This window comes from Trachypithecus francoisi, unplaced genomic scaffold, assembly GCF_009764315.1.
Source record: "Trachypithecus francoisi isolate TF-2019V2 unplaced genomic scaffold, Tfra_2.0 Lachesis_group3, whole genome shotgun sequence".
Classification (NCBI taxonomy): Eukaryota; Metazoa; Chordata; class Mammalia; order Primates; family Cercopithecidae; genus Trachypithecus; species Trachypithecus francoisi.
The window spans coordinates 141,447,167-141,472,839 of record NW_022681468.1 but is presented as its reverse complement, the minus strand read 5'-3'; the positions used below and the strand labels follow the sequence as shown (position 1 = coordinate 141,472,839).

The 25,673-nt window shown below is 41.8% G+C and overlaps 1 protein-coding gene across 2 annotated transcripts in view; it reads right to left on the bottom strand.

Moving 5' to 3' along the window:
• The window catches only part of FBN1 (fibrillin 1), a 249,205-nt gene extending 239,641 nt beyond the window's left edge, over positions 1–9,564 (bottom strand). The window contains exons 1-2 of one of the 2 annotated variants that reach the window (XM_033190199.1): positions 9,288–9,564; positions 8,315–8,659 (exon numbers count right to left, since the gene is read on the bottom strand). In XM_033190199.1, the coding sequence (XP_033046090.1) occupies positions 8,315–8,478 (164 nt within the window). In that variant the 5' untranslated portion in view covers positions 8,479–8,659; positions 9,288–9,564. The remainder of the gene's footprint in view (positions 1–8,314; positions 8,660–9,287) is intronic. The other variant, XM_033190198.1, reaches the window with a different exon arrangement.
• Between the last annotated feature and the right edge of the window lie 16,109 nt (positions 9,565–25,673).

Here is a 25,673-nt window from a genome sequence, read left to right as displayed (position 1 = left end):
AAGCTGAGACTACATAAAGGGGAATCAAGGAATCCAGCCAATGTCAAGGACATATGAGCCCATGTGACCCCAGCCAACCAGCCCCCAGCCCTTTGAGTTAGCCTGCCGTCAGTCAATATGTGGGATTAACACATGTGACCAGGGTCAGGAGGCTGTTGTTCAAGATCCAGCCCCAATAGACACTCACTCTGAGCAAGGCCTAGTCGCTGCATCTGGGGCTCAGTCTCCCCATTTGAAAAAAACACATTCAATGGCTCCATCCTGGGGGCAGGTTCAGGCAAGTGACTGCATGAGAGAGAGAGCTTTAAAACTTGGAAGGCCCCCAGCACAGCCAGACAAGTGGCTCTTTGCTTTCTTTATTCCCCTCCTCAGTGGGTCCATTTAGATAAACCACACCCAAGTAAACAGGGCTGCAGGCGTCAGGGCCTGGTCACAGAACCAGATGCATACGTGAAGAAGTCATACTGCCTGTTCCAGCCCAGCTGACATTGTGGGGCGCAGAGACAAGATTCCCCACTGTGTCCTGTCTAAATTCCTGAGCCACAGAATCATGAGAAATAATAAAATTGTTGTTTTAAGCCACTAAGTCTGGGGCAATTTGTTACGTAGCAATAAAATAACCCAAACACTCACAAATGAAAATACTTTGTTTCATGGTAGTAGAGGGCCTAGGCCTGATCTCATTTCCCTTTATTCTCTCTTTATGGTGCTACAATGATTTCGTATATGGTAAATTTGAATATATATGGAGGTGGGAGCATTCTAGGTCCTCCTCCCCTTTGTCTTTCCCAACCAACTAGTCAAGTACTGTCTGCATTAATTCTGGAACCACCTGAGCCTCTTCTTTCTTCACCCCTTTCACTGAATTTGCTCAGACCATCATGGACTCTCACTGTGACTCCTATATTAGCCTCCCAAATCCAAATCTCCCTGTCTTTAGTTTCTCTCCTCTCTAAGTCATCTACTTTTCACACCTCTACCCAGTGGCAAAGATCTGATCATGTTCCTATCTTAGAATCCTTTACTAGCTCGCATCCTTGCCTTTCACAACAATCAGTGATGTTTATGTTTCCACTAGTCCCTCACCTTTCCCTAACAACGTCGCTACCTATGTACGAGCTCACAAGATTGCTCGAGGTTGCGAACTGCACAGCTCCAGGGGGCACTCGTTTCAGAGACTACACTACAAACCATGTCACATGGACCCACGCCGTGCCAACCCTGCCCAACTGCAGTCAGTGTCCTAAGATCACAGACACTTCATAGCCCTTTCCTTTGATGTATTTTTCACTCATCTTTCCTTTATTTCTCAGCTATACTTACTCCAAGCTCTAGTTTATATAATTAACCATACCCAGTCAATCAGTTCATCAAAATTGCTGAGTTCAACCATCAAAAACTATTCTATTGAACACATGCCACATACCCAGTTCCTAGATGTTCCTAGAGATAAATAAAACAAGCAAGATCTCTGCCTTCAATGAGTTCTCACTCCTAGTAGAGAGTTACTTTTTATCACGTAGATCAGAGGTTGTTAAACTTTTTCTGTAAAGGACCAAAGAGCAAATGTTTCAGTTTTGTGGGCCATACAGTCTCTGTTGCAACTACTCTACTGCTGTAGGGAGAAAGCAGCCATACATAATAAGTAAATAAACAGGCATGGATTTGTTTCAATAAAACTCTGTTTTCAAAAAAAGTGAGCTTGTTGACCACTGATAATTTTTTTTTTTTTTTTTTTTAGACAGGATCTTGCTCTGTGGCCCAGGCTAGAGTGCAGTGGCATGATCATACCTCACTGCAGCCTCAAGCCCCTGGGCTCAAGCAATCCTCTTGTCTCAGTCTCCCAAGCACTGGGATTACAGGAATAAGTTACCATGCCCAGCCCTAATAGACTTTCACTGTAAAGTCACCTCTGATCAATCCCATTCCCACAGTGATGCTTCCCTTGGCTTGTAACAGCATCTGCCTTCAATAAATGTTGAGTCTTTCTACATAGCAATGGTGGGAGAAGATTCTTGGGAAATGAAGGTATAAAGGGCATGGGGAAAAAATGTACCATCTACAAGATTTATTGTAACTGAAAAGTAGTAAAATATTAAGATCAAGAGCTCCAGCTATGAAGCTAGATTTCCCAACTCTACCACTTACTAGTTTATGTCCCTGGAGTAATTACTGAAACTCTGCATCCCTTGTTTCTTCATCTGTTAAATGAATAAATAAGCTTAATCTTCCTCATAAAGGCCTTACGTTTTAAGGGAATTAGTATTTGCAAAGTACAATCGTAAGTGATACCTCAGAGCTTTTTTTTTTTTTTTTTTTTTTTTTTTACCATTATGGCTGCAATGTATTGTAAAAAATTGGGCTGAGCTTACAGGCAACCAAGGTAAACAATGAAAAAGAAACAAATAACTCATATCACTGGTCACGATTTAAGACACATACCAATTTCCACTGGAAAGAGAAATACTTCTTGCAACCCTATTCAGAGAGAAATTTCTCTCGGGGGACATGACAGCAAGAGGGTTCTGAACAACATAAAGAGCAATGCCTCCAGCTCAGAAGCCCAGACAACGCCCAGCAGGCTGCCTGCAATGGTTACCTACCACCCTCATACAAGTCAAGGTCTAATATTAAAATATAATACACACGCTGTACAAAGTCCCACTGGCTCTAACATCCTATGATTCTTTCTGTTTTATTAATGCCTTTGCAGAAAGTTTCTTGTTGGACTAAATAATACTATGTGATTAACCATACTTAGGATTTGTGAACTAGCATGAAAGAATATTAGGAATTTTAAGTGGAATTTTACCAATGTCTTGGGCCTGCATTTTTGTCTGGTGGAATGAAAAACCAAAACCATAACTAAAATTAATGGAGAAAGAAAAGTTAACATTCAGTTTTGTCTTTAGAACTTAACCTCTGCATACCTTGGCTCTCATATCTGTGAAGGGAAGCTTATGAAAGCACCCAGCTTGTAGAGTGGCTGTGAGGATTCAACGAATTATCATATGCAAAACAGTAAGAACAGTGCTTACCATATAGAAGTTATCTAAATGTTACCTACCATGGCTGCAATTGTTATTATGTATTTGCTTAGACTTAATACCAGACTCTTTCCAAGGATGCTACCCTTCTGTGCACTCATGGTTCCTGAAGTACTCCCAGGATCATGGGGTATATGTCTCTGGCCTTCCACAGAACTAAACTCCAGCTGGCATTCAATCAAGTCTTCCTGAATTAATGAACTTTTTGAAACCCCACTTAATGATAAGTTAGTGGTAAAATGCTTATAATAGGATTCTTGACTTTGATGATTTAACAGTCTAACGAGAACATCGACTTGAACATCACGAGACACTAAACTGTCATGCGCCTGAGTTAGGCCACAGAACTCAGGCCTGATATATTATTGATGTCGGTTTCTTCAAAGAATCTCATGGGAAAAAATTCTAAGTTGCTTAAGCAGGCCCATTTGCTGGGTTCGTGTTTAAAAACAAAGAAATTGTTAAAAGAATGTATTTCTCTTTCAAGAAAACATTTTTAAAATCTTATTTTCACATTGAAAATAAAGCTAAAACTCCCAAAGTGGTTAGGCTGATTGTTTGGCTTATTGGAAGAAAACCAACAAACTAGTACAGGAATACTGTAATAATTTTTTAGTATTTTGCTTGATTAGAGTCATCAGTATAATACTATAATTTTTAAAGTGTGTGCTACACAAGACAATAAAGGAACATTTTAATATTCTTTAAAATTCCAAATAAAGTTGAAGGGAAGTCTGTACTCCATTTCCATCAGCTCTCATCTCATTTCACCGTAGGCTGATGTATGTTTTAATTAATTTGTATTACCAACTTATCCATTTTTATAAACAACCTCTATGTCTTCAATGTTACAAAATGAGTCCCATAAATAAATATTTTGTCTCTACCTTCTTGTTTCATGTGTGGAATTGTTGAAATCTTCTATTTAAGAATACTAAATCCTTTTTTTAAAAAAAATTGTGTCCCAATATTTTAGTCTAATCTTTTCAATAAATGGAAACTATACCCCTGCAAGAATCTTTTCCCATATTTCATTATTAGCCCATCTGACTTCAGGTGAAGTCTTAAGGTCCCCTTTACAAAGTAAAATGGACTTTATGAAGTCTACAGAACTTTTTCTGTATTCCCTATTACAGTTCTTTATTTTAATAACAGACTTCTACATAATTAATCCCTTGGAGTTTGCCATCACATAACGTACCCTGGGTACGAACTGTTCCATGGGTATTTTTCTGGCAAGAAGACCTCTGGAAAAAAATAAACAAATAAAGACCAAAAGGAATCACGCACAAGTTGACAAATTGTATCAAATACAACTGGTCTCATGTACCTATAAACCACACGACAAGGGCAGAAGTCTCAATCTATCTTCTCCAAGGTTTGGGAAGAAGATCTCACTGTGAAGAACCTTTCCCTTTGACAGGAAACAGTAATATTTCCTTACTTGGGAGCTAAAGCGATAAGGCAGTCATAAATAAATGGTGCATAACTACTGCTATTCAAGTACAGTTGGGTTTTTTTTTTTTTTTGGACTGTCTCCCACACTTTTTGCCTAATCACAGTTTAGAATTTAGCTGAGAAAAATTCCTATGAATTGAAATTCAAACAAATAACATTAGGATTTTATTATTTTTCATAAACCCATTTCACATATCAAGCAGTGCCCAAGCAAAAGAAAACTACTATACATGTATTATTTCATACAGTTTTGAAACTTGAACAATTCTCATTTGAAAATAGAAAAAAATGCAATTTTTGCAGAGTGGATGGGGACCACACTGATTCCTTTTAAAAAAGGATTTCCTGTAAAAACAGAAATTGGCAATTTACTCTAAGAAAACACAGCAGAAGCTGGGAAGAAACGCGAGGATGCCTAAATTTCCACTGTGGAACAACTTTTGCTGCCCAGTGGGGAGAGAAGGAAAAAAAAAAAAAAAAGGAACACCTGCAACAGGGTGGGAAGAGAGGAAGATAAGCTGGGACTACACATCCAGTGAGCAGAAAAGGAGGCCAGTTTCTAATCCAGGAACAAGGGGAGCTGGCAAGAAAGGAACATATATACGTATTTTAGGAAGAATAGCAAAGCAGATTTTGTAGTCACCTGCCACATCAGAGAAAAACCAAGAAGGCAGTATTTGCTGGAGAGAAGGAACCAGTGCACAGCAGATACTGATGAGTTTAAAGCACCTTTTAACTAGAGGAAAGATTAGTGAGGTGCTGAAAGTTGCTGCCACCAACTGGGCATCAGGCAGACTCGGGGGTTACAAATCATTTTCACTTCATAAACTGTGCATTTCCAATCAGAATGGTAAACAGGTTTCACTGTAGTCAAAGAGGTGAGTTTTGAAGCTGGTAATATTTTAACAGACAAAAACAAATTTTAAGCAATAACTGGAAAAATGTAGTACATAACTGCTTTTTCTGATGATTTATATAGCAGGGCACCATTAAAGGATTTATTCATATGAGACTGTAATGGCAATAAGCAGAGGGAATAAATTTAAAATGTTATTCAAATTTTACATGAGAAATGGGGTTTGCTTAAGATCTACGGGAAAGCCTTTGATCCAGCAATTCTATTTTTACTAATTTATACCACATATAAACATGTGTATGTAAACACAGGTATGCAGAAGAAAGTTGGTAATAGCAAAAGACTCAATGTAATCTAAAGAGCCATCACTAGAGAACTGTTTCAGCCACATAACGAGGTTCTATACAACAAGAAAATGGGGTCGGGTGCGGTGGCTCACGCCTGTAATCCCAGCACTTTGAGAGGCAGAGGCGGGCGGATCACTTGAGGCCAAGAGTTTGAGACCATCCTGGTCAACATGGCAAAACCCCATCTCTACTAAAAATGCAAAAAATTAGACGGGCTTGGTGGCATGCGCCTGTAATCCCAGCTACTCTGGAGGCTGAGGCAGGAGAATCGCTTGAGCCCGGAAGGTGGAGGCAGTAAGCCAAGACTGCACCATTACACTCCAGCCTGGGCAACAGAGCAAGACTGTGTCTCAAAAAAAAAAAAGAAAGAAAGAAAATGCATGAGGTAGACCCATATGAGTTAACAGATGGATGAATTAAAGATACATAAAAAGTAAAGTTCAGAATATTGCATGTACAGTATATTCCATGTATTAAAAAGGATACACACACACGTGTATGTATACGTACATATTTATGTGTTTATCTGTACACGTATACATATGCCTATAAGATTTATAGAAAAATACCCAAGAAAATGGTTTCTGAAAGATGGCAGGGAAATACTTTTAATTGTATATATTTTTAAATTATTACTTTCACCCCCACCGTGTGTGTGTGTGTGTATAACTTATTATAAAATCTTATAGTTAACATGAGAATTAGGAACACACATAATTACAATTCTATTAATACCCTGTTTTTAGGAAGGCTTTATAAATAGCTTGCAATAGGATAAGGTCTGTGTTAATGATCAAATACTGTGAGGAGCACAGAGAGGTATCTCTCTATAATCACAAACAAATGTAAAACCAGACAGAGAAAGCACTAGTGTGAGTAAAAGTGTGGCATCCTGTTAAGCAACAAAGTAAAGCTTAGTTTCTTTTTTCACATTCAGTCTGTGCCTCCCAAGGGAACACACTAGTTGGTGACAGCCCAGAGAAATGAGACAAATGTCTAACCAGGCCCCACACCTCCCTGAAGATCTTCAGCCACAGAATTAAATCCCCACTTCCTTTATATACAGGAGCAATTCTATCAGAATAGATATTAAGATAATATTATATAGGAGAAATGTATTTTTGAAGGAAAAATACTGGACTAAATGAGGTCCTCTTGAGAACATATGAAAATCAGAGCCTCAGTCTACTTATTGAACTTGCCATATGCATATGCCTTGCACACAGGACAATAAACGTCTGCTGTCTGATCAGGGTCAGGCTTACCATGATAAGCAAACTTCCTTCCAACATTATCGGATTTCTGGGTTTATTTTCCAGAAAGGCCAAGATGGAACCGAATTAATCGTAACTATGTTCTGTGCTATTTTATCACAGCCTAGGTGCTTGGCTCTTACAATCATCATTGTAAGACTGGAGACTCCTTCTCCAGACTAGGAGTCAAAAACTGGTCTGGTGAGTTTACTGCACTTTTTCTTCTCATATCTGGGCCACACAAACACAAATTTTACTACATATACATGACTATAACACCCCACAACAAAAAAAAGAGTAAGTGAAATGATCAGCCACATATCCAAGTGGACACCATCACTTGGTGTCCAGAGCCACATAATAAAGCTACAGAACCACTCAGGAAAAGAGCATCAGTCAGGATGGTAAGAATTTAATACAAAATCTCCCTATGCATACTGTCAGAGTTTAATTAACAGGCTCCTCCAAGAAGATAAAAGGGGTCCTTGACAGTCCATCCTGCTGTTTCCATGGAGGCTTTAACTTAAACAACTGCAAACAAATTTCTCTTAAAGGAAATGTATTCCCACCGTCCTTCAATACAGGAAAGTGACAACCCTTAGTCAACCCGCCTAATTTAAATCTTTCCGGCCGAAACATCTATAAGAGCGGCATGGGAAGCCAGTGAAATGGTCAACTGAATGTACATAATACAAACACCACTAGTTAAAAATACCCCCTTAAGGCCGGCCACAGCAGCCTTACTGCTGCAGTGAAACGGAGAGCCCCACACAACCCAAAAACACCAGTTCTCAGAACCACTTGCCCTGTTCTGCTTCCAGGATAGACATCTAAAGGAAGCACTGCCCAGAAAACCCAATTCGTAATCGTAATAAACATAATTTATGGAAGAGTCGACTACTCTGTGATTTATCTTCTGACTCTCATGGGAATCCCCTCCTTTCCTTGCCCCCTTTCAAATACAGCATCTACCAAGATGACTCCAAGGAAAGTACTTTCCTCTAGACACAACCAGAATTGGTATTGCAGGGAAAGGAATGGGCTTCTCCTCTTATCCCACTCGCAACTCCTCCCCTTCTTCCTCAAGGAACCCTTCTCGCCTCCCAAAATCTGCCTCAACAATGGCCCAAGATTCCTTTCAATCATGTCCTCTCCTTTGGGGCAGAAATCTTTGGGAGTAGGGGCAAGGTAGTTTAACCACGAACGGGGTGGGGACTAAACAACCCTAGCACCTCCAAGGTGCCCCCAGGAGGTCTTGCCAAGGAGTCTTCCACAGGGAGAATCATCCTGCCCGTTGTTCTGGATCTTGAAACTTGGGAGACCCACACCAAAGGAGGGGACCGGTTCTTTTACCCTTTAAGCGCGTCGTGTCCTCCGCCGCCTCTTCTCTTGGCCCGACTGGCTCTGGTTTCCTTCACGTTCCCAGCCTCCAAATTGGCGTCCGCCCCATGACTCGTGTAGGACGCTAAAAGCACGGTAAATCCCAGGAGGATCTCCAGCAGGCCCCCTCGACGCATGATGCCGAGCCGCCGCCGGCTCCCGCCGCCTCCTGCCGCGCCCGGGGCTCGGTCTGCGGCCGCCGCTGCGCCCTGAAGCGCACCGCGCCGCCGGGGTCCCGCTCTCCCGCCGCCCGTCCCCCGGGCCGGGCTCCTCCCGCCTTCTCCAGGCGCTGCTCCCACTTCAGGCGGCCCCTGCCAGCTGCAACACAGAGACAAATCCCCGAGGCGGGGAGACTTTCAGGGCATCGGGATGCTGAAGCCTCGCGGTCCCCATTCCCGAGCCCAACCCGTGCGCCGCCTGCGCGTGGCGCAGTTAATTTGGGTAAGGGAAGACGGTTTGGTCCACAGCTGGCTGGAAAGCCCAGGCCCCCGGCGGCAGCAGCCCCGGCCAATCCCTCGGCCTCCCGGGCCCCGCCAGAAGAGCGCAGCGCAAAGTACCCATGTCCCCAAAGGTCCTAAGCCCCCGGCGAGCTCTCTGGGTTTATTTTTTTAGTGGCACGAATTGCGCGCGATGCGCGCTCTAAACGCCCCACTCCTCAGCCTGCCCTCTCCGCCAGGCTGGAAGCCCGCCGCGCAGTCCCCGCCGACTCCGGGCGCTGCCACCGCCCCCCGAACATCTGACGCGGAGCGCGGCACCAAGAGCCCCGGGCCAGGAAGCTGTCAGGCAGGGGAGGGCCAGCGCCAGCTGTGGACGTTCCGGGACAGCCCCTCACCCCAGTCCCTGTCCCTGCCCTCGGCGCGGCGCGGCGCAAACGCAAAAGCCTCCGTGGCCGCAGCTCCAGCCCCCGTGGCCGCCCGACCCCCGTCGAGACCCAGGCGGCACCCACTGGAGAAGCGGCGGCTCCGACTCCTGAGGAGGCGGCGTCGGCTGCTCCCAGTCGTGGCCGCTACAGCCACTGCTCCGCTCCGCTCGCAGCTGTCCCAGCTGTGGCCGCCTGTCCGCTTGTGGCACCCACTGTCTCTGCCGCGGCTCCCGCGGCCCCCTCCTTTCCCCACCTCTTCAAGTATCGTCCGCGCAGCGGTTTCTCGCGAGAGAAATACTTTTTTTAAAAAAAAGAAAGAAAAAGAAAATGACACCCCCTCCTTCATCCCCCTCATCACCACCCCACCCCCCGGCCCCATCCATCCTCCCTTTCCACTCCCCTTTGCCAGCCTCCGCCTCGGCGCGGGGCCTCTCGCTCGCAGGATTAGCGCAGTGGGAGGAGGCAGAGGTGATCAGGTCCTGCCCGGCCTGGGACTTTTTGTCTTGAGGTGGGGAGGAGAGAAATGGGAAGAGGTGGAGTAGCGGTTTTAGCCCGCTCTGCGGCTGGGAGGTCTAGATCCGAGATGAGCCTCTCCCGTGATCGGGGAAGCCCTGCCGCAGCAGAAAGTTGTTCCACCTGCGCCAAGAATGCGCGCTGGAGACGGCTGTCCCGGAGGCCCTGGCCCGAGAGAAGACCAGTCCCCGCTGCCGGCGCCTCCCGGTAGCGCGCTCCCTGCGCCTCTCCCGCCGGACACTCAGCAGACGCCGGAGGCCATGAGGCTAAGACTGGGCGCGTCGCAGGCCGGGACCGCGGCAGGGACTGCTGTGCCGACCGAGGAGAGGGCTCTGCCGCCCCCACTTGCCCGGGGTTGTCGAGAGCCCACTCCAGACGCGGCTCTTCTGAGGCTCAATTCAAGCCATCCAGGCCTGAATCCAGGATGCTCTAAGTCGGTGTCCAACCCAGGGGCCTGTAAATGTTGGAACCTAGGATTTAGGATGGGAGCGGTGAAGGGATGGTCCTCTTGCCCAGCCCAGATTAAGATTGGGGTTCATCTGGAGGACTCTACTTACACCCTCCCCGTTCCCTCGCCCTCCCACACACACAGCTGCCTCTCCCCAGAATATGCACGGCACAGTGAATTTAGTGGCTTTGAAAGGTATAGTATTTGTGGCATCCTTATATGGATACTGCCCGATGATGCCTGCACCCTCTAACAGTTTAGGAAGGCCGGAAGTCGCACACTGGGTCCTGGCTGCTGTAACTGGAGACCCCCAGAAAATCCCCTGCAAGCGGCCACCGGCCCGCTGTCGAGCCAAAAATAAAAGCTCAGCACAAAGAGGTACCCTGGGAATGCATCCTGTTGAAAGGGATTTTCCTTATTTCTAATCATTTGTAAAGGGGCCCAGAGAGTAGGGTAGAGAGACCTGGGCAAGTTATTCAACTTCTTTCCAATTATAAGATGGGACTTGTAGTGTCCACCACACAGGGTTATAATGGTGATGATGGACATGCTGAACTGCTACGATACATGAAGATGAAACAGTAAAACTGTGGAAACTATGAGCTGAGCTAAAGCCGTAATCCTCTAAGTATGTATGTGATCTACTTTAAGTCTCACCTGCAAAAGGTCTCTTAGCAGATTCATGAATGACAGCCTTGGTCACACACTCCTGGCTGAGTAAAGGAGATCATTCATTCAAGATGTTTTTACTGGGCACGAACTGCATACCACTTAGTGCATTGTTGAACTACACTTCAACAATTTTTAACAAGGCAGGTTCAACAATTTGAACCCGGCTACTTCAACAATTTAGTGAACAAGGCAGAAATGTGTCTCCCCTCACACAGCAGGCAGTCGACAAGGAAAGGCAGACTTGAAACAATTAATGGTCCAATTGTTGAGCGCCAGACAGGATAAGTACTGGGTGCTTGCTTGGAGGATATATAACAAGGGGACTTGACCTAGGCTAGGGCTGATCAGGAAAGGGATCCCTGAGGAAGTGATACTTAAGTTTAAAACATAACTAGACTCTACTTAGGATAGCAGTTCTCAACCCTGGCTATGCAGTAAAATAATGAGAGGCTTAAAAAAAAATTCTGACACCAGGACAGGCGTGGTGGCTCATGCCTGGGCCTGTAATCCCAGCACTTTGGGAGGCCAAGGCATGTGGATCACTTTAGGCCAGTAGTTCAAGAGCAGCCCGACCAACATCGTGAAACCCCGTCTCTACTGAAAATATAAAAATTAGCCAGGTGTGGTGGTGCATGCCTGTAAATCTTGCTACTCAGGAGGCTGAGGCACTAGAATCGCTTGAACCCGAGAGGTAGAGGTTGCAGTGAATGGAGATTGTGCCACTGCACTACAGCCTGGGCACAACAGCCTGGGCACAACAGAGCAAAACTAAGCCTCAAAAAAAAAAAAAAAAAAAAGGCCGGGCGCGGTGGCTCAAGCCTGTAATCCCAGCACTTTGGGAGGCCGAGACGGGCGGATCACGAAGTCAGGAGATCGAGACCATCCTGGCTAACACGGTGAAACCCCGTCTCTACTAAAAATATAAAAAAATTAGCCGGGCGAGGTGGCGGGCGCCTGTAGTCCCAGCTACTCGGGAGGCTGAGGCAGGAGAATGGCGTAAACCCGGGAGGCGGAGCTTGCAGTGAGCTGAGATCCGGCCACTGCACTCCAGTCCGGGTGACAGAGCGAGACTCTGCCTCAAAAAAAAAAAAAAAAAAAAAAAAAAAAATTCTGACACCAGGCCCCAACACCCAGTTTCTGATTTGAGTAGTCTGTAGTGGATCCTTCACATGTATATTTTTTAAAGCTCCCTGGATAGGGAGATGTAAGGAGGGAATTCACACTGGGAAAAGAATCTGAGCAGAGGGACCATGGATCAGGAGAAAGCAGGGCTGCTGGACATCCAGAAAGGCCTTGCTCTGCCCACCAGTTTTCTGGGCTGCTCTGCACCTACAGGGGAATCTGGAAACTGCGTGCTTTCCTCGTACTCCAGCAGCATGCAAGACATGCTGTGCCCTCTCTCTCTCAGAATCTTACACTAAGTGACATGTTGGACAGCAGCATCCAAACACAAGCCTTTTCTAAGGCTTCTGCCCAGGAAGTAAAGGCCAAATCCAGTGCCTTGCAAGTCTCCTCTTCCAACATTTCTGGACATTTCTATTACTTCTAACTCAAACTACTTTCCAGGGTTTCACCTCAAAGGGAGGGATTTGGATTAAACGCTTTTATCTGGCCTTTGCTTTCCCCGTAACCTCCTCTTTATTCACTGGCCTCTTTTTCCAATAAAGGAAAGATTCTTCATATTGGATAGCAGCTCCAAGCCATATACTCCCCTCTTTGAGCAATAAGTCTCATGTTCTAACCACAATGGTGGAAGATCTGCAGGGGAAGGGGAGGCAGGGGGAACTTGATTACTTAAAAGTAAAAGCATTTTTAAATATACAAGAAATATTCCCACTATCTAGGCAATCAACTTATATTAGAGTAGCATGCCACTTATGTCAAAATTCAGTAATGAATAATAAAAATCTATGTCTTTGCAATAAGATTGTCTTGATGCCAGATGACTGAGGACCCAACTCTCCCTAAACCTATCACAGACTTTTTTTTTTTTTTTTTTTTACATAATAGGTTGTTTTGCGCTGTTTGCAAATTAAGTCCACGGGCTACAATTCCTTGCTTCCATCTCCTTATTTCAAAGAATTCTATTCACCCTAAGAAACCCTGCTCAAATTCCTTCTTGTTCATAGGTGTTTTAGCTCATGCCCATCTCTCTTGTTCTAACATCATTGCACTTACTAACTGAGTCATTCACTGAATAGTTAATTAATTTTAATACATGATTATAGTATGCCTACTATATGCCAAGCGCCATGTCAGGACTGACCATTAGGGATATTTCTTCTGTTGCTATCGTGAACTATTAGGTTGGCACAAAAGTAATTGCAGTTTTTGCCATTTAAAAGTACTAGCGAAACCACAATTACTTTTGCTCCAACCTAAATATATATATTTTTTCTATAGCCATTGTACTTACTCCCCCAGCTGTATGATATTAAAGACAAGGTGACATTCCTTATTCAAGGAAACTTGCTAGTGTCCTGAAAACTATGACAAAACACAAATACTTTATTGTTTGATCAACTGAAATCTTGTGGCATTTTTAGCTTCAAGCCACTCTCATCATTTTATACCTCTTGTATAAATATCTGTGCCAGCAAAGGTTCTTTGTCTACAAGCAAGAAAACTAGTTATGGAAAATTTAAGCAAAAAAAAAAAAAAAAGACCTTTTAAGTATTATCAGGTTATGAGCTGGCTCACTGAACTTGACTTTGTGATAAAATGGGGAGTAGTACAGTTCTGGGATAATGGTAAGCAGGGAACCTCTTCAGGCTGATGTCATGTGAGTAAATCAATTCCAACCATTTTGATCTTTTTCCACCCCTCTTAGAGTTCAAATTCAAAGGACAGGGTCCTTTTGACATAGCTATTTAGGGAACTTGGGCACAATCCTGGCCAAAAGGATGATGGAGTATCTCGATGGATAGCAGAACAAGATTGCATGCCACGGAAAAGGGGTTCATCTATAAAAGATGGGCAAAACACTATTTTGGTCATGCACCAAAAATTGAAGGGCATTAATGCTTGTCAGGGGCAAAAAAAAAAAAAAAATCCAGATGTTCATTACACCATCTCAAGAACTTTCAAGATGTTTAGAGCTTACTGAAATAAAGCACTTTCAAGCTTTACTTGGAAGAAGCATACTCTAAAATCAGCTTCTCGGTCTTCCTTTGCAAACTAAATCATGGCTTCACAAAAAGCTAACTAGACTTTCATGTAGCCCCAGTTCCTGCCATTGATAGTGGCAAATAGATCACTCATGATACAACCAACTATATCTTCAAAAATTGGCTTCTGACTTTTAGTGAGTATTGTAGAATTTTGTAGTTATAAAAATATAATGCATGTATCACACCTACCAGAAACCACACCTACTTACATATATATACAAAGAGAAAAATCATACGTTCACATACATAATCACGTTTAATCTTTACCACAACTTTTGGTAGATTGAAAAACATAGCCACAATATTTCTTATCTTCTTCCATCAAGAAGTAGAGTCTATTTCTCAATTCTTTGAATCTGAGTTGGCTTTGTATTTTTCTTTTACCAGTAGAATATCATAGAAGTAACATTGTATGACTTCCAAAGCTAGGCCTTAAAAAATCTTGCAGCTTCCTCTTTTACCCTATTAGATGTTGCCCTGAGATGGATAGGCCTTCAAGAAGTCCAGGATGAAAGACAATGTGAAGAGAGACAGCCCCAACTCTCTCAGCTACATCAACACTCTTCCTGAGCCACCAACTAAATGTAGTCACATATGTGAGCCCAGCAGACCAGCACAACTGCCCAGTTAACCCACAGAATAAATAGATCATTGCTTTAAGCTACTTATTTATTAGGGTGGTCTATTATGTAGGAATAGATAAATAATTAAAACCTTATAATGGAAAATAATTTTTCTCCATTTTAGAGATGAATAAACTCACATTCAGAAGAGTTAAGAAACTTGCTCAAATTCATAAAATCAAGAGGAGAGGCAGAGCTGTAATTAAAACCAAGCCTTTGACAAATCAAGAAAACTTTTCATGTCACCACTGCTACCTCATCTGTGGCCACAAAATCTCAGTCAAGATCTAGGGCTGATGCAAATGGGAGTCACTTCCAGTATCCACAACACTTCTCTTGTGTCTTCTTGGAAGCTAAGACTTCATCCCTTGAGTTTCACTGCTGCCTTACTTGAGAGCAATGCCTCAATGCCTACATTGCATCTTACTTGAGAGCCTCATTTATTCCATGCTACAAGATCCATGCAGGATTCCAGGATCACCAAGATCACGCCAGGAAATGAAGAGATCACGAGAGCTGCCATAGACAAGTCTCTTGCCTCTGTGCTTCAGCGTCTAGTTCCCTCATAATATAGGACAATTCCTTGTACAAAATGGATGCTCCATAAATATTTGTTGAATGAACTTTTCTAGTTGGTGATGTGACGGCAACCTTAAAACCTCACGCCATTCTTCCTCATCATTCTCTGGGCTGAAGAAAGGCTTCAACTTTTCCAGCAACTGACAGAGCCCTGGTGTGTGATGTTGCCTCATTGTGCCTCAGTTGTCCCATCACTCCCACTCGGGAGAGGATATGAATGAAAGGGTCTTAGTTTTAAAGAGCTGAAGGTGGAATTCAGTTGCCTGATTGCTAGCATAGATAGTACCTCTATGTATGTGCCATTTCCTTTTTTTGATTGTTTAGTTCGTTTATTTGTGTAGCCAATTTTGATTAAAAACCAAACACTGTGCTGGAAGCTGAGGCTTCACTGGTGTAGGGATGCCATTTCTGCCCCCTAAGAATCACAAGGGCTAGGGCATAGCAGGAGGTCCTTACAGCAACAACTACCATGAACTAAGCCTTTGCTTAGTGCAGGTACTGTGCTAAGTTAGCAGTGTTCTTCCCATTTTGGAATTTTGTAGTTACAAAAATATAATGCAGGCTTAAGAAAGAACAGTTTAAAATGACATAAATAAACCTTTGTTTTAGGAAAAATTTGCATACGTTTGTGCTTGTGTGTTATACTAAGAATCCTGAGCAATTCCCACTTCAATATAAAATTCTAGTGTTGTGAGGGCAAAAGGTGAGAGTTTTTAAAAAAGGTAAAAATTTATACATGCTAGAAAAAAATGAGAATTGTTTTCATTTTCATGATTCTTCAGAACATTTATTTATTAGAAATATTTTAACTACTTAACTATAAGATTTTTTAAAGTAGTTTTTCATAATCCCAACCACCCTCTTTTAGTTTTCTCATTTTGCCTCTCGTCTTTGTCCATATGGTGCATTTTACATAGTTGTAACTCTGGTGGATGTATAGTTTTATCTTCTGCTCAACAGGGAGGAGAATTTGTTCACCATTTGAGTGTTTAACCTTTGCATTTTGTGGATGGGGTCCCTGGGTGAGGTCTGCCTAGCCATCTTTCTGGCAGAAAGCATGTACAACTGTTGAATTATGTTATTGAAATAACTTTCATTACCTCAATCCCCCAAAGCAAACAGTTGCTCTCCACCCAAAACAAAAGCTCTGGTTCCCAGACTTCATTTCACTTGTGTTTTCCATGAGTTCTGTGACCCACCCTGGTATTCCCTGTCATTTTTTCTACCAGACATAACAGATACCAGCCCAACAGCAGAGGCGAATAAAGCGGAGGCCTGGACAGCAGGAAAGGACATAACATTTTATCCATCACAAATTAAAAACATTCTCCCTTAGCTCCATTCAACAAGTGTTACCAAACACCAATCTTGTGTTGCAGACTATGGGAGACGCTACAGAAGCCACCAAAATGTGCCCATCCTGCAGTCTGCTCTCTCTCAGGAGGGAGAAAACGAGTGCTTATAGCAGAGGTCAGCAAATTTCTATAAAGTGACAGACAGCTAACAAATACTTTAAACTTCATGAACCGTAAGGCAAAAGAAAACAAATTTCCACACGCATTTTACTGACAAAAATAAAAATTTGTCTGTGGACACTGAAACTTGAATTTCATATAATTTTCATGTGTAATGAAATCTTCTTCATTTCATCATTTTCATCAATTTAAAAGTGTAATAACTATTCATAGCCTGCAGGTCATAGAGAAACAGGGGTTAGGGGCAGATTTGCTCTGTGCAGCCGTAGTTTACCAACTTCTGGAGTTAAAGAAAAAGGCCAGCACAGAACCTGGCTTGGGCATGACTCTCCAAAGTGGCTGGCACCAAGACAGGGATCCACAGAGGAGAGAGGTGGGGTGGGGTGGGGTGGGGTGGTCCAATCAGAAGACTTAATGGAAGAAATGGGATTTGAGGATCGCCTTGAAGGGAGGGTAGGATTTGGCTACATGGGGAGAACATTCCAGGCGGAAGTGATGAGCATGAGTCCAAGGCACAGAGGGAGGGAAGATTATGGGCCAAAGGGGACATGCAGGGTGTTGCACCATCCTTCATGGTGACATACTTCTAGCTCTCCAAGGTTTCTGTGACACACCCTGGGCCATGTGTTTACAAAGAGGAGGGGTATTGTGAGCCTGTAGGAGTCAGTCTTTAAATGACGATTAATCATATTATATGAATGTTAATAATATCCGTAACCCAAAACTTGTAGAAAACATAAGATCCATCTGATCTCTGGTTTAAACCTGATGAAAGGCAAACTAGACCTTATTTTTCTCCATCCAGAGATTTTCCACGTTTCATTTGGTCACCTATTTAAATAATTTTTTTAAAGAATGCACTTTTTCTTCAGGATCTTAGTATTCTAATGATACCAGAAAATGCCACCTGCCCTAACCCAAATATTCATGGCGAATCTGAAAGTCTTGATTAAGTTATGAGTAACAAGTAGCTTTGGTTAGTGACTTTTCTGTTTTCCTATATCTGTGTTTGTTTTCACTCTAGATCTGAATTTTCTCTAAAAAGTTAGTAATTAGTGCATACTAGTAATTACTGGATACCTAAAAAAATGTTTTTCCTGGCTAACTTGATCTATTCCCATGATTTCACCCCTTGCTCATGACATACTAATAACTCCCAAATCTGAATCTCCAGCCCAGACATTTCCCTAGAGCTTCAAATTCAGATGTCCAAGTTCCTGCTGGATGCCTCCACCTAGTCCTCCCACAGGCATTCAGACTCAACTGTGGTAGCAGCCACGACGAAGGCCTCCAAAGATCCCCCGTCTGGGTACTCATGCCCAGGGGTAATGGCCTTGAGCATGGCCTGGACCTAGTGATTCTCTTCTAGCAGATAGAGTATGGCAGAGGCCATGGGATGTCACCTCCAATATGAAGTTACACAAAGACTCAGGAGCCTGTCTTGCTTGCCCTTTCTTGCCCTCCTGCCTGCCCACGCTGATGGAAGCCAGCTGTCACGTTGTGAGCTGCCCTGCAGGGAGGCCCTGTGAGAGGAACTGACACAGTGACGGACTAAGGCCCACAGTCCAAACCACCCTTGATGAACTGAACTCTGCTATTAATAATAATCACACAAGCAAGCTTGGGAGTCTTCAGATGAGACTGCAACCCCAGCCAACACCTTGATTCAGCCATGAGAAACGTTCAGCCCGAGGCATCTAGCTAAGCAATGCCTCATTTGTGACACAGAAACAATGAGATAACAAATGTGGCCGGGCGCGGTGGCTCAAGCCTGTAATCCCAGCACTTTGGGAGGCCGAGACGGGCGGATCACGAGGTCAGGAGATCGAGACCATCCTGGCGAACACAGTGAAACCCCGTCTCTACTAAAAAAAAAAAATACAAAAAACTAGCCGGGCGAGATGGCGGGCGCCTGTAGTCCCAGCTACTCGGGAGGCTGAGGCAGGAGAATGGCGTAAACCCGGGAGGCGGAGCTTGCAGTGAGCTGAGATCCGGCCACTGCACTCCAGCCTGGGCGACAGAGCAAGACTCCGTCTCAACAAAAAAAAAAAAAAAAAAAAAAAAAAAAAACAAATGTGTAGTGTTTGAAGCCGCTAAATGTTGAAGTTATTTGTTACACAGAAAGAGGTAACTAATATGTCAGCAAACTCCCTAAACTTGTTTCTTCCCCTAAATTCTCTATTTTAATTATTAGGACCACCATGTTCTCACTCATCTATGCTTGCAAAAGGGTTTAACAAAGGTCCTTCATTTGTGTTTCCCTCATCCTCAAAAGCCTGAATGCTTTTTGTATTTTTCAATCACAATTGGTATGATTTAGTAGTCTTAAAATTTGTTCCCTTCGAGTTCCATCTGGAACTCAAGCCATTTGTGCTACAGCTTGAAATTTCTCAATTTCTGCATGATTCTGCTAGCAACAATATTAATGACATCATACTGGATATCTTTCCACAGATTAAAAAAAAAACTTGGGGAAGTGTCCAGAGTGATAGAATAGGAGAAGGAAGAGTCTGGGAAATGCTGGAAAACTCTGCCCGGAGTTTGAAAATCAACCACATAAATAGGGATGGAACAAGCATGAAATTAGAAGACAGAAGACTATGGGTCCTGTCTGGGCTTTGCTACCCATCTGCTGTGGTCTCAGAAAGTCACTTTACTTCTAGGGTCCTCCTTTTTCTCTTTAGGAAAATGAGGGAGTTCGATTTCAGTGAAAGGCAGAACCACAGGTGGCTGTTTCAGGATAAAACAAGGACCTTGTTAAATTTCAGATTCCTGCCCCTAACATTCACCCAATGCTGATTCAGTAGGTCTGACGTGGAGTCTAGGAATCTGTATTTTTAAAGTGTCCAGTTCTCTGAAATATAACAAGGTATGGAAATCCATGAATTAGATCCTTTCAAAGAATATTTATAATTCTAGTGCTGTAATTGCAAAGCAGTATTATATGGCAATTCTACTTTGCATGCACATTGTAAAACATACCCCTCAAAAAATAAATTTTAAAGGATAATTTTGTGTGTGTACAGGTGCCTGTGCATATATTTTTTTTCATTTTATTTTCTTCCCAAACCCTAACTGATCTCCTTGCATAGTCACTGGAATACATGAATCTCACTGGGAGAACCACTGGAGACTGTGACAAGTCTATGGGAATTGGGTGAAGAGGGGTACAAAGGTCTAAGACACCAAGGACAAACATCCAAAGTAGCAGGCAAACTCCTTCTACTCGTGGTACGGCTTGGCATCACATGGAATACCGAGAAGTGTCAAATGTGTGTGTGTGTGTGTGTGTGTGTGTGTGTGTGTGGAGTTAGCCCTTCTTGTCCTCACCCGAAAGCCCATCTCCATACAGTGTCATATCACAAAGAAACAGAATCTGACTTAATGAGAAAACATCTGACATGATCTTCAGTAAAATGTAACGTTAAGTCATTACTGAAGGACTCTCATGAGATGTGAAGGGAAGATTGTGCCACACCACGCACAGCACAATTTTCTCTCTTTACTATGGAAACCCCATGTCTCCCTCAGACCTTAATTTTCCCATCTCCAGATCTTTCAAATCCACCCCTATACCTGTGCTCGCCATGGTTCTCCTCTCTGCCCCTGGCCTCTGTCCTGAGATTCTTCAGTCTACCCTGCAGGCCCACCAGCCCCTTATTAGGTAGAGTTATTACCCCTTCTCTCAGCTTCTCCCATTTGCTCAGCCTGGGATTTGCTTTCAGTTGAAAGAGAACACAGGATCACAGTTAATGTCTAGTATATTTTTAACTCTGTACACCAAAAAAGAAAAAAAAAAGGAAACTAACAATGTAAGGCAATAAGTACTAAACCGACAGAGAATGGGAGTTCTAGATGTTCAGAGGAGAGGAAGAGACCTCTATGCAACAGTGACCAGAAAAGTTTTCATGGAGAAAAGAGGAGATAAGCTGAGGGTTGAAAACTTGGGAAAAAATCCTTTACAGGTGAACAGTAGAGCCCTCCTGTCATATTGGAGGAGAAACTCTTGCACAAGGAAAGACCAAATATAGGAAAGTATGCAACCTGCTTAGAAGAATGGACAAAACTGGGTGGACTGTATAAAGAAGAAAAAGAGAAAGAAAAGATTAGAAAGTGGATTGGGACCAGAAGATTGAGGATTGTGAAGAAATGCACATTATTATAGAATGTAAAGCATGGGAATGACATGATTTAGGAAATTAATTTTTTGTCACCATGCAAGAACAACTGAAAAACAGAAATCATTTAAGAAAGGAGATCAGGAGGCTAAGGCAGCAGCTGGGTCTTGGTGATGAGCACGTGCTCCAAAGATGTGTCAGTACACATGAAAATGAATAGAAAATTATAGTGTCATTTCATGATAGAATCATTACAGCTGAACAAATGATTGAATATGAAAAGCCATGGAGAGAGGCAAGCCAAAGATAACACTGACACTTGAAATTGGTTGGCCAGAGAATGAACAGAACTAAGGAATTGAGGAGGAGAAAGATGAGAATGGGGAAGAGAGAAGATGGTGAGCTTGGTGTTTGTTACATGTGGCAGTTCTGAAGGCAGCCCAGCCAAGGTGAAGTAGCCAGAAGGCAGAGGTTTTGGAACAATTTTTGCCAGTCAGTAAGGAGATGCAGCAGTTTTGAAGAGATGGGATTCAGACTTGTGAGCATCTGTAAGAAATTAAATTTACCAGCTAATTAAAATTGCATTTTCCTATAGTTTAGACTTTTGATTCCTAATAAACCTGCAAATTGACCTGGAAGGGATAATCCTCTTGATAGTCAGCATTTGTTCTTTGAGTTTCAGATATATTCTTGGAAACAGATTCTCATGGCAAGAAGGGTAGGAATCTTGTGTAATTAAAGAGGAAAGGAGGGACACCCTCTAAATATCAGAAACAGACTCTGCTCCTGGCAAACATGAGGAGCAAAAAAGGCCTACATGTCTCCATTTGGAGTGATAGTCAGAATTTTGGGAGGTGACAAAGAAACTACATTCATGTAATACATTCATGTCTGGATAATTTGTGAATAATAAATATTATTAGTGCATGTAGACACTCAAATGATTATCAATTAAAGAAAGCTTTGCAAGATGGTTTTGTTTCCAAGAGAGAATTTTTTTGTTTAAAACCTATCTAAAACACATAATAATAAATTTACATTTCCAGAGATAAATATTCAGCTCTTGACTTAGGATTTGAGAATACATTGGAATTACTTCCTTGATCAGGAACCAAGAAGTATATTTCATATTTATTGAGCAAAAAATAAATATCCACTTTCATTGGCCTGAGTGCCCATCAGCATGAGATAATCAACATAAATACATAAGGTTGATACCGTTAGCTGGGCTGACTTGTCCTTGTCTCTAGGATCCACATAACTCTTTGCCTAGGCCCCTACAGACCCAGGGAACCCAGGTTGCTCAGCACTGTTTGGGGCCCTTTCCACATTTATTTCTCTGCCCCTTGGCCCTCACCAAGCCCAATTCCATATTGTCACCGCAAATCTCCTTCTATTTAATACCCTGCTTTTGCTCAAACTTTATCTCACATTCAAAATGTGTTTTCCCTTACAAAGTGGATAATGCTGTTCTCTGCCAAGCTCTCCTCTTCTGTGCCGACGCACATAGCCCCCAGTTGCTGGGAATGTTAACTGCTAACAGCTCACAGCTGTATCCGTCTTTGAGCTTTGCCATTGGCCTCAGAAAACTACTAGCTCAAGGTGATGCCCTCTTCTAGGGTGTGGCCCAGCATTTCCAACATTCCTGAGTCTGTTATGGATAATATAAGTTCAACACTCTTCAAGATGAAAGGGGAGGAGACAAATGACCCATTTCAAAATAAAAGAAAAGACATTGTTAAAAGTCCCACAGACATTACAAGGTCAAGGAAATATTAAGAATAACTTTGTGTCAATGAATTTGGAAAATTAAATGAAATACAAAAATGTCTTGAAAGACATAAATTACCAAACTGATGCAAAAGAATAGAAACAGGACTGAAGATACCTTTAAAGATATTAAATTCATAATTTAAAATATCTCTACAAGGAAAATACTGGGTATGAATAGCTTCACTGATATAGTTTATCAAGCATTTATGGAGGATATAGGAACATTCCTACAAAAACTTAACCAGAAAATAGAAGCAGAGCAAACACTTCCCAATCATTTTATTAGCCTACCATTATTCTGAAAAAACTAAGCAAGGGCATTACAGGAAAAGAAAGGACAGATCAATAACCCTCAGAAATCTGGGGCAATCATCTTCAAAAAAATTTTTAGCAAATCAGAATCAGCAATATACGGAAGGAAAAATGCATTATGAACAAGCAGAGTTTATCCTAGGAATCAAAGGGATATTTTTTTAACATTCAAAAATCAATGTAATTCACCATACTAATGGATAAAAAGAGAAAAACAAAATATGGAGAAAACATTTGAGAAAATTAAACACCAAATTGTAATAACAAACGTTCAGCAACCAACGTTCAGCAACCTAGGAATAAAAGGGAACATCCCGATAAAGAACATCTATGGAGAAACGACACTAACATCACTTTCAATGGTGAAAGACCAAATGTTTTCACCTTTAGTCAGGAAGAAGGGAAGAATCTCTGATACTGCCACTGAATTTAACACTGCACTAAATGTTGCCGCGAGAAAAAGAAATGAAAGGTATATATATCGGAGAGGGAGAAGTCAAACTGCCACAGACAAAACAGCTATTTATATAGAGTACACTAACAATAGACAAAAAAATAGGTGACTAGAACTAGAAAGTAAATTCAGCAACGACATAGGACACAAGGTCATTATACAAAAATCCAATACCATTCTATATATTAGCAAAAAAAAAGTGAAATAGATTTTTTAAAGAACACTTTAAAAACAATACCATTTGTTATTTCACTTTTAGTCTGACTAAATAGGTTCCTGCTAGATGAACCCTTCTACAAATAACAATAAGCTAGAAAAAATACAAAACCACATGAACAATAACTACAACAACACAATTATCTAAAGGTCTAGAGTATGAATAAAGGCAGGCTGATTCTGGAGAGAAGTTGATACCCAGAGGAAGGAAATGGCACAGGGTGAATTTTCTATTTCTTATGACTTTTGGTCTGAAGACAGACTGCAACCAGCACGGTACAGGTTGACTAAAATTTGAGAGAAAATCCACAGTCTTTCTGGACTGAAGAAAGAGAGTACAGAGTTCAGGGCAACCCAGCTGATGAAAAGTAAGGGGAGAATCCCAAAAAGGAGAGAATCAAAGAGGGGAAACAACAATTTTTGTGTGTGCATGCTTTTCAAATGTCTGCCTGGCCTGTGAATATTCATGGATGGACAGACTGTATCCAACCCAGTCAAGGCTATAAGAACTGAACTGCAGTTTGAGCTACTGTCCAAGAGACAGAGTTCATAGTCTGTTGTATTCGTAACTTTGAATACAATAAAGTTAATTGCCCATTAAACAAAACAAAACCAAATCACAACTCTGTTTGAAGAAGTACAACAAAATCTAGAGTCTTCGCTATTAAACATTCATAATGTCCAGGATACAACTCCTAGCATTCAAAATACAAAGAAACAATAAAATGTGAGCAATTTTCAGGAGAAAAGACAATCAAGAGATAGAAACTTCAAGATGACCCACATATTGGAATTATCAGAAAAGAAGTTTTAAGGCAGGTATCATAATTCTGATCAATTAAACAAAATGTGGTACATATACACCATAGAATACTACATAGCCAAATACCACATATTCTCACTTATAAGTGGGAGCTAAACATTGGGTACTCACGGAAATAAAGATGGCAACAATGGAAACTGGGGACTACTAGAGAGGGGAGGGAGAGATGGGGGAAGGGGTAAAAACTAACTGTTAGGTACTACACTCAGCACCTGGGTAATGGGATCATTCGTACCCCAAACCTTGGCATCATGCCACATACCCAGGTAACAAACCTGCATGTGTACTTTCTGAATCTAAAATAAAAGTTGAAAAGTAAAAATAAAAATAATTGTGCTGAATGAAGCAAAGGAAAATACGCTCATGAGGAATTAAAGGGCAGAGGAACAGCAGTGAAACAGAAAGTAAAAAAGAACTAATGAGAAATCTGAAATTAAAAATATATTGGATGAGCTAAACATGAGAAGTGAGATCATATTGAAAAGAGTCAGGGAACTTGAATATCAATCAATAGAAATTATCCAATATGAAGAACACACAGAAAAAGGACAAAAGACTTAAAAAAAAATTAATGGAGCTCAAGGACTTCTGAGACCATATCAAAAGATCTATCATACAAGTATCTGAAGTTAGAGAGGAAGAGAAAGAGACAGACAGCAGAAAGCATAGTTGTTGAATAACTATGACCAAAAATGTTGCTATATTTACAGACTGAGGATGCTCAGCAAACTGGGGAAGAATCAATATAAAAAAGACTATGTTTAGGCTGCTAAAAAACACACACAGATAAGGAGAAAATATTGAAAGGAGCCAAAGAAATGACACATTACATACAGGGGAACAATAATGCAAATTAATATTGACTTCTGATCAGAAACAGCAGAGGTAAGGGAACAGTGGAATAATATCTTTAGAGTGTGGAAACAAACAAACAAAAATTGTCAGGCACAAATTCTCTACCCAGCAAAAATGTCCTCCAAAATGAAGGCCAAACAAAGGCATATTCATTCTAAAAAATGTCACTTTAAATTTGAAATACTTAGAAATAAATTTAATAAAATATATGCAAGACTCACATAAGAATTATAAAATATTCCTAAAAGAAATTAAAGAAGATCTAGATAAATGGAAAGATGTAATAGTTTATAGATCAAAAGGCTCAATGTTGTTAAGAAATAAATTCTTCCTAAATGAGCCTATAAACATAATCTCAATTAAAATCCCAGTATACATTTATGCAGACATTAAAAAAACTGATTCAAATTTTATAGGGAAAATATAAAGGAACTAGAAT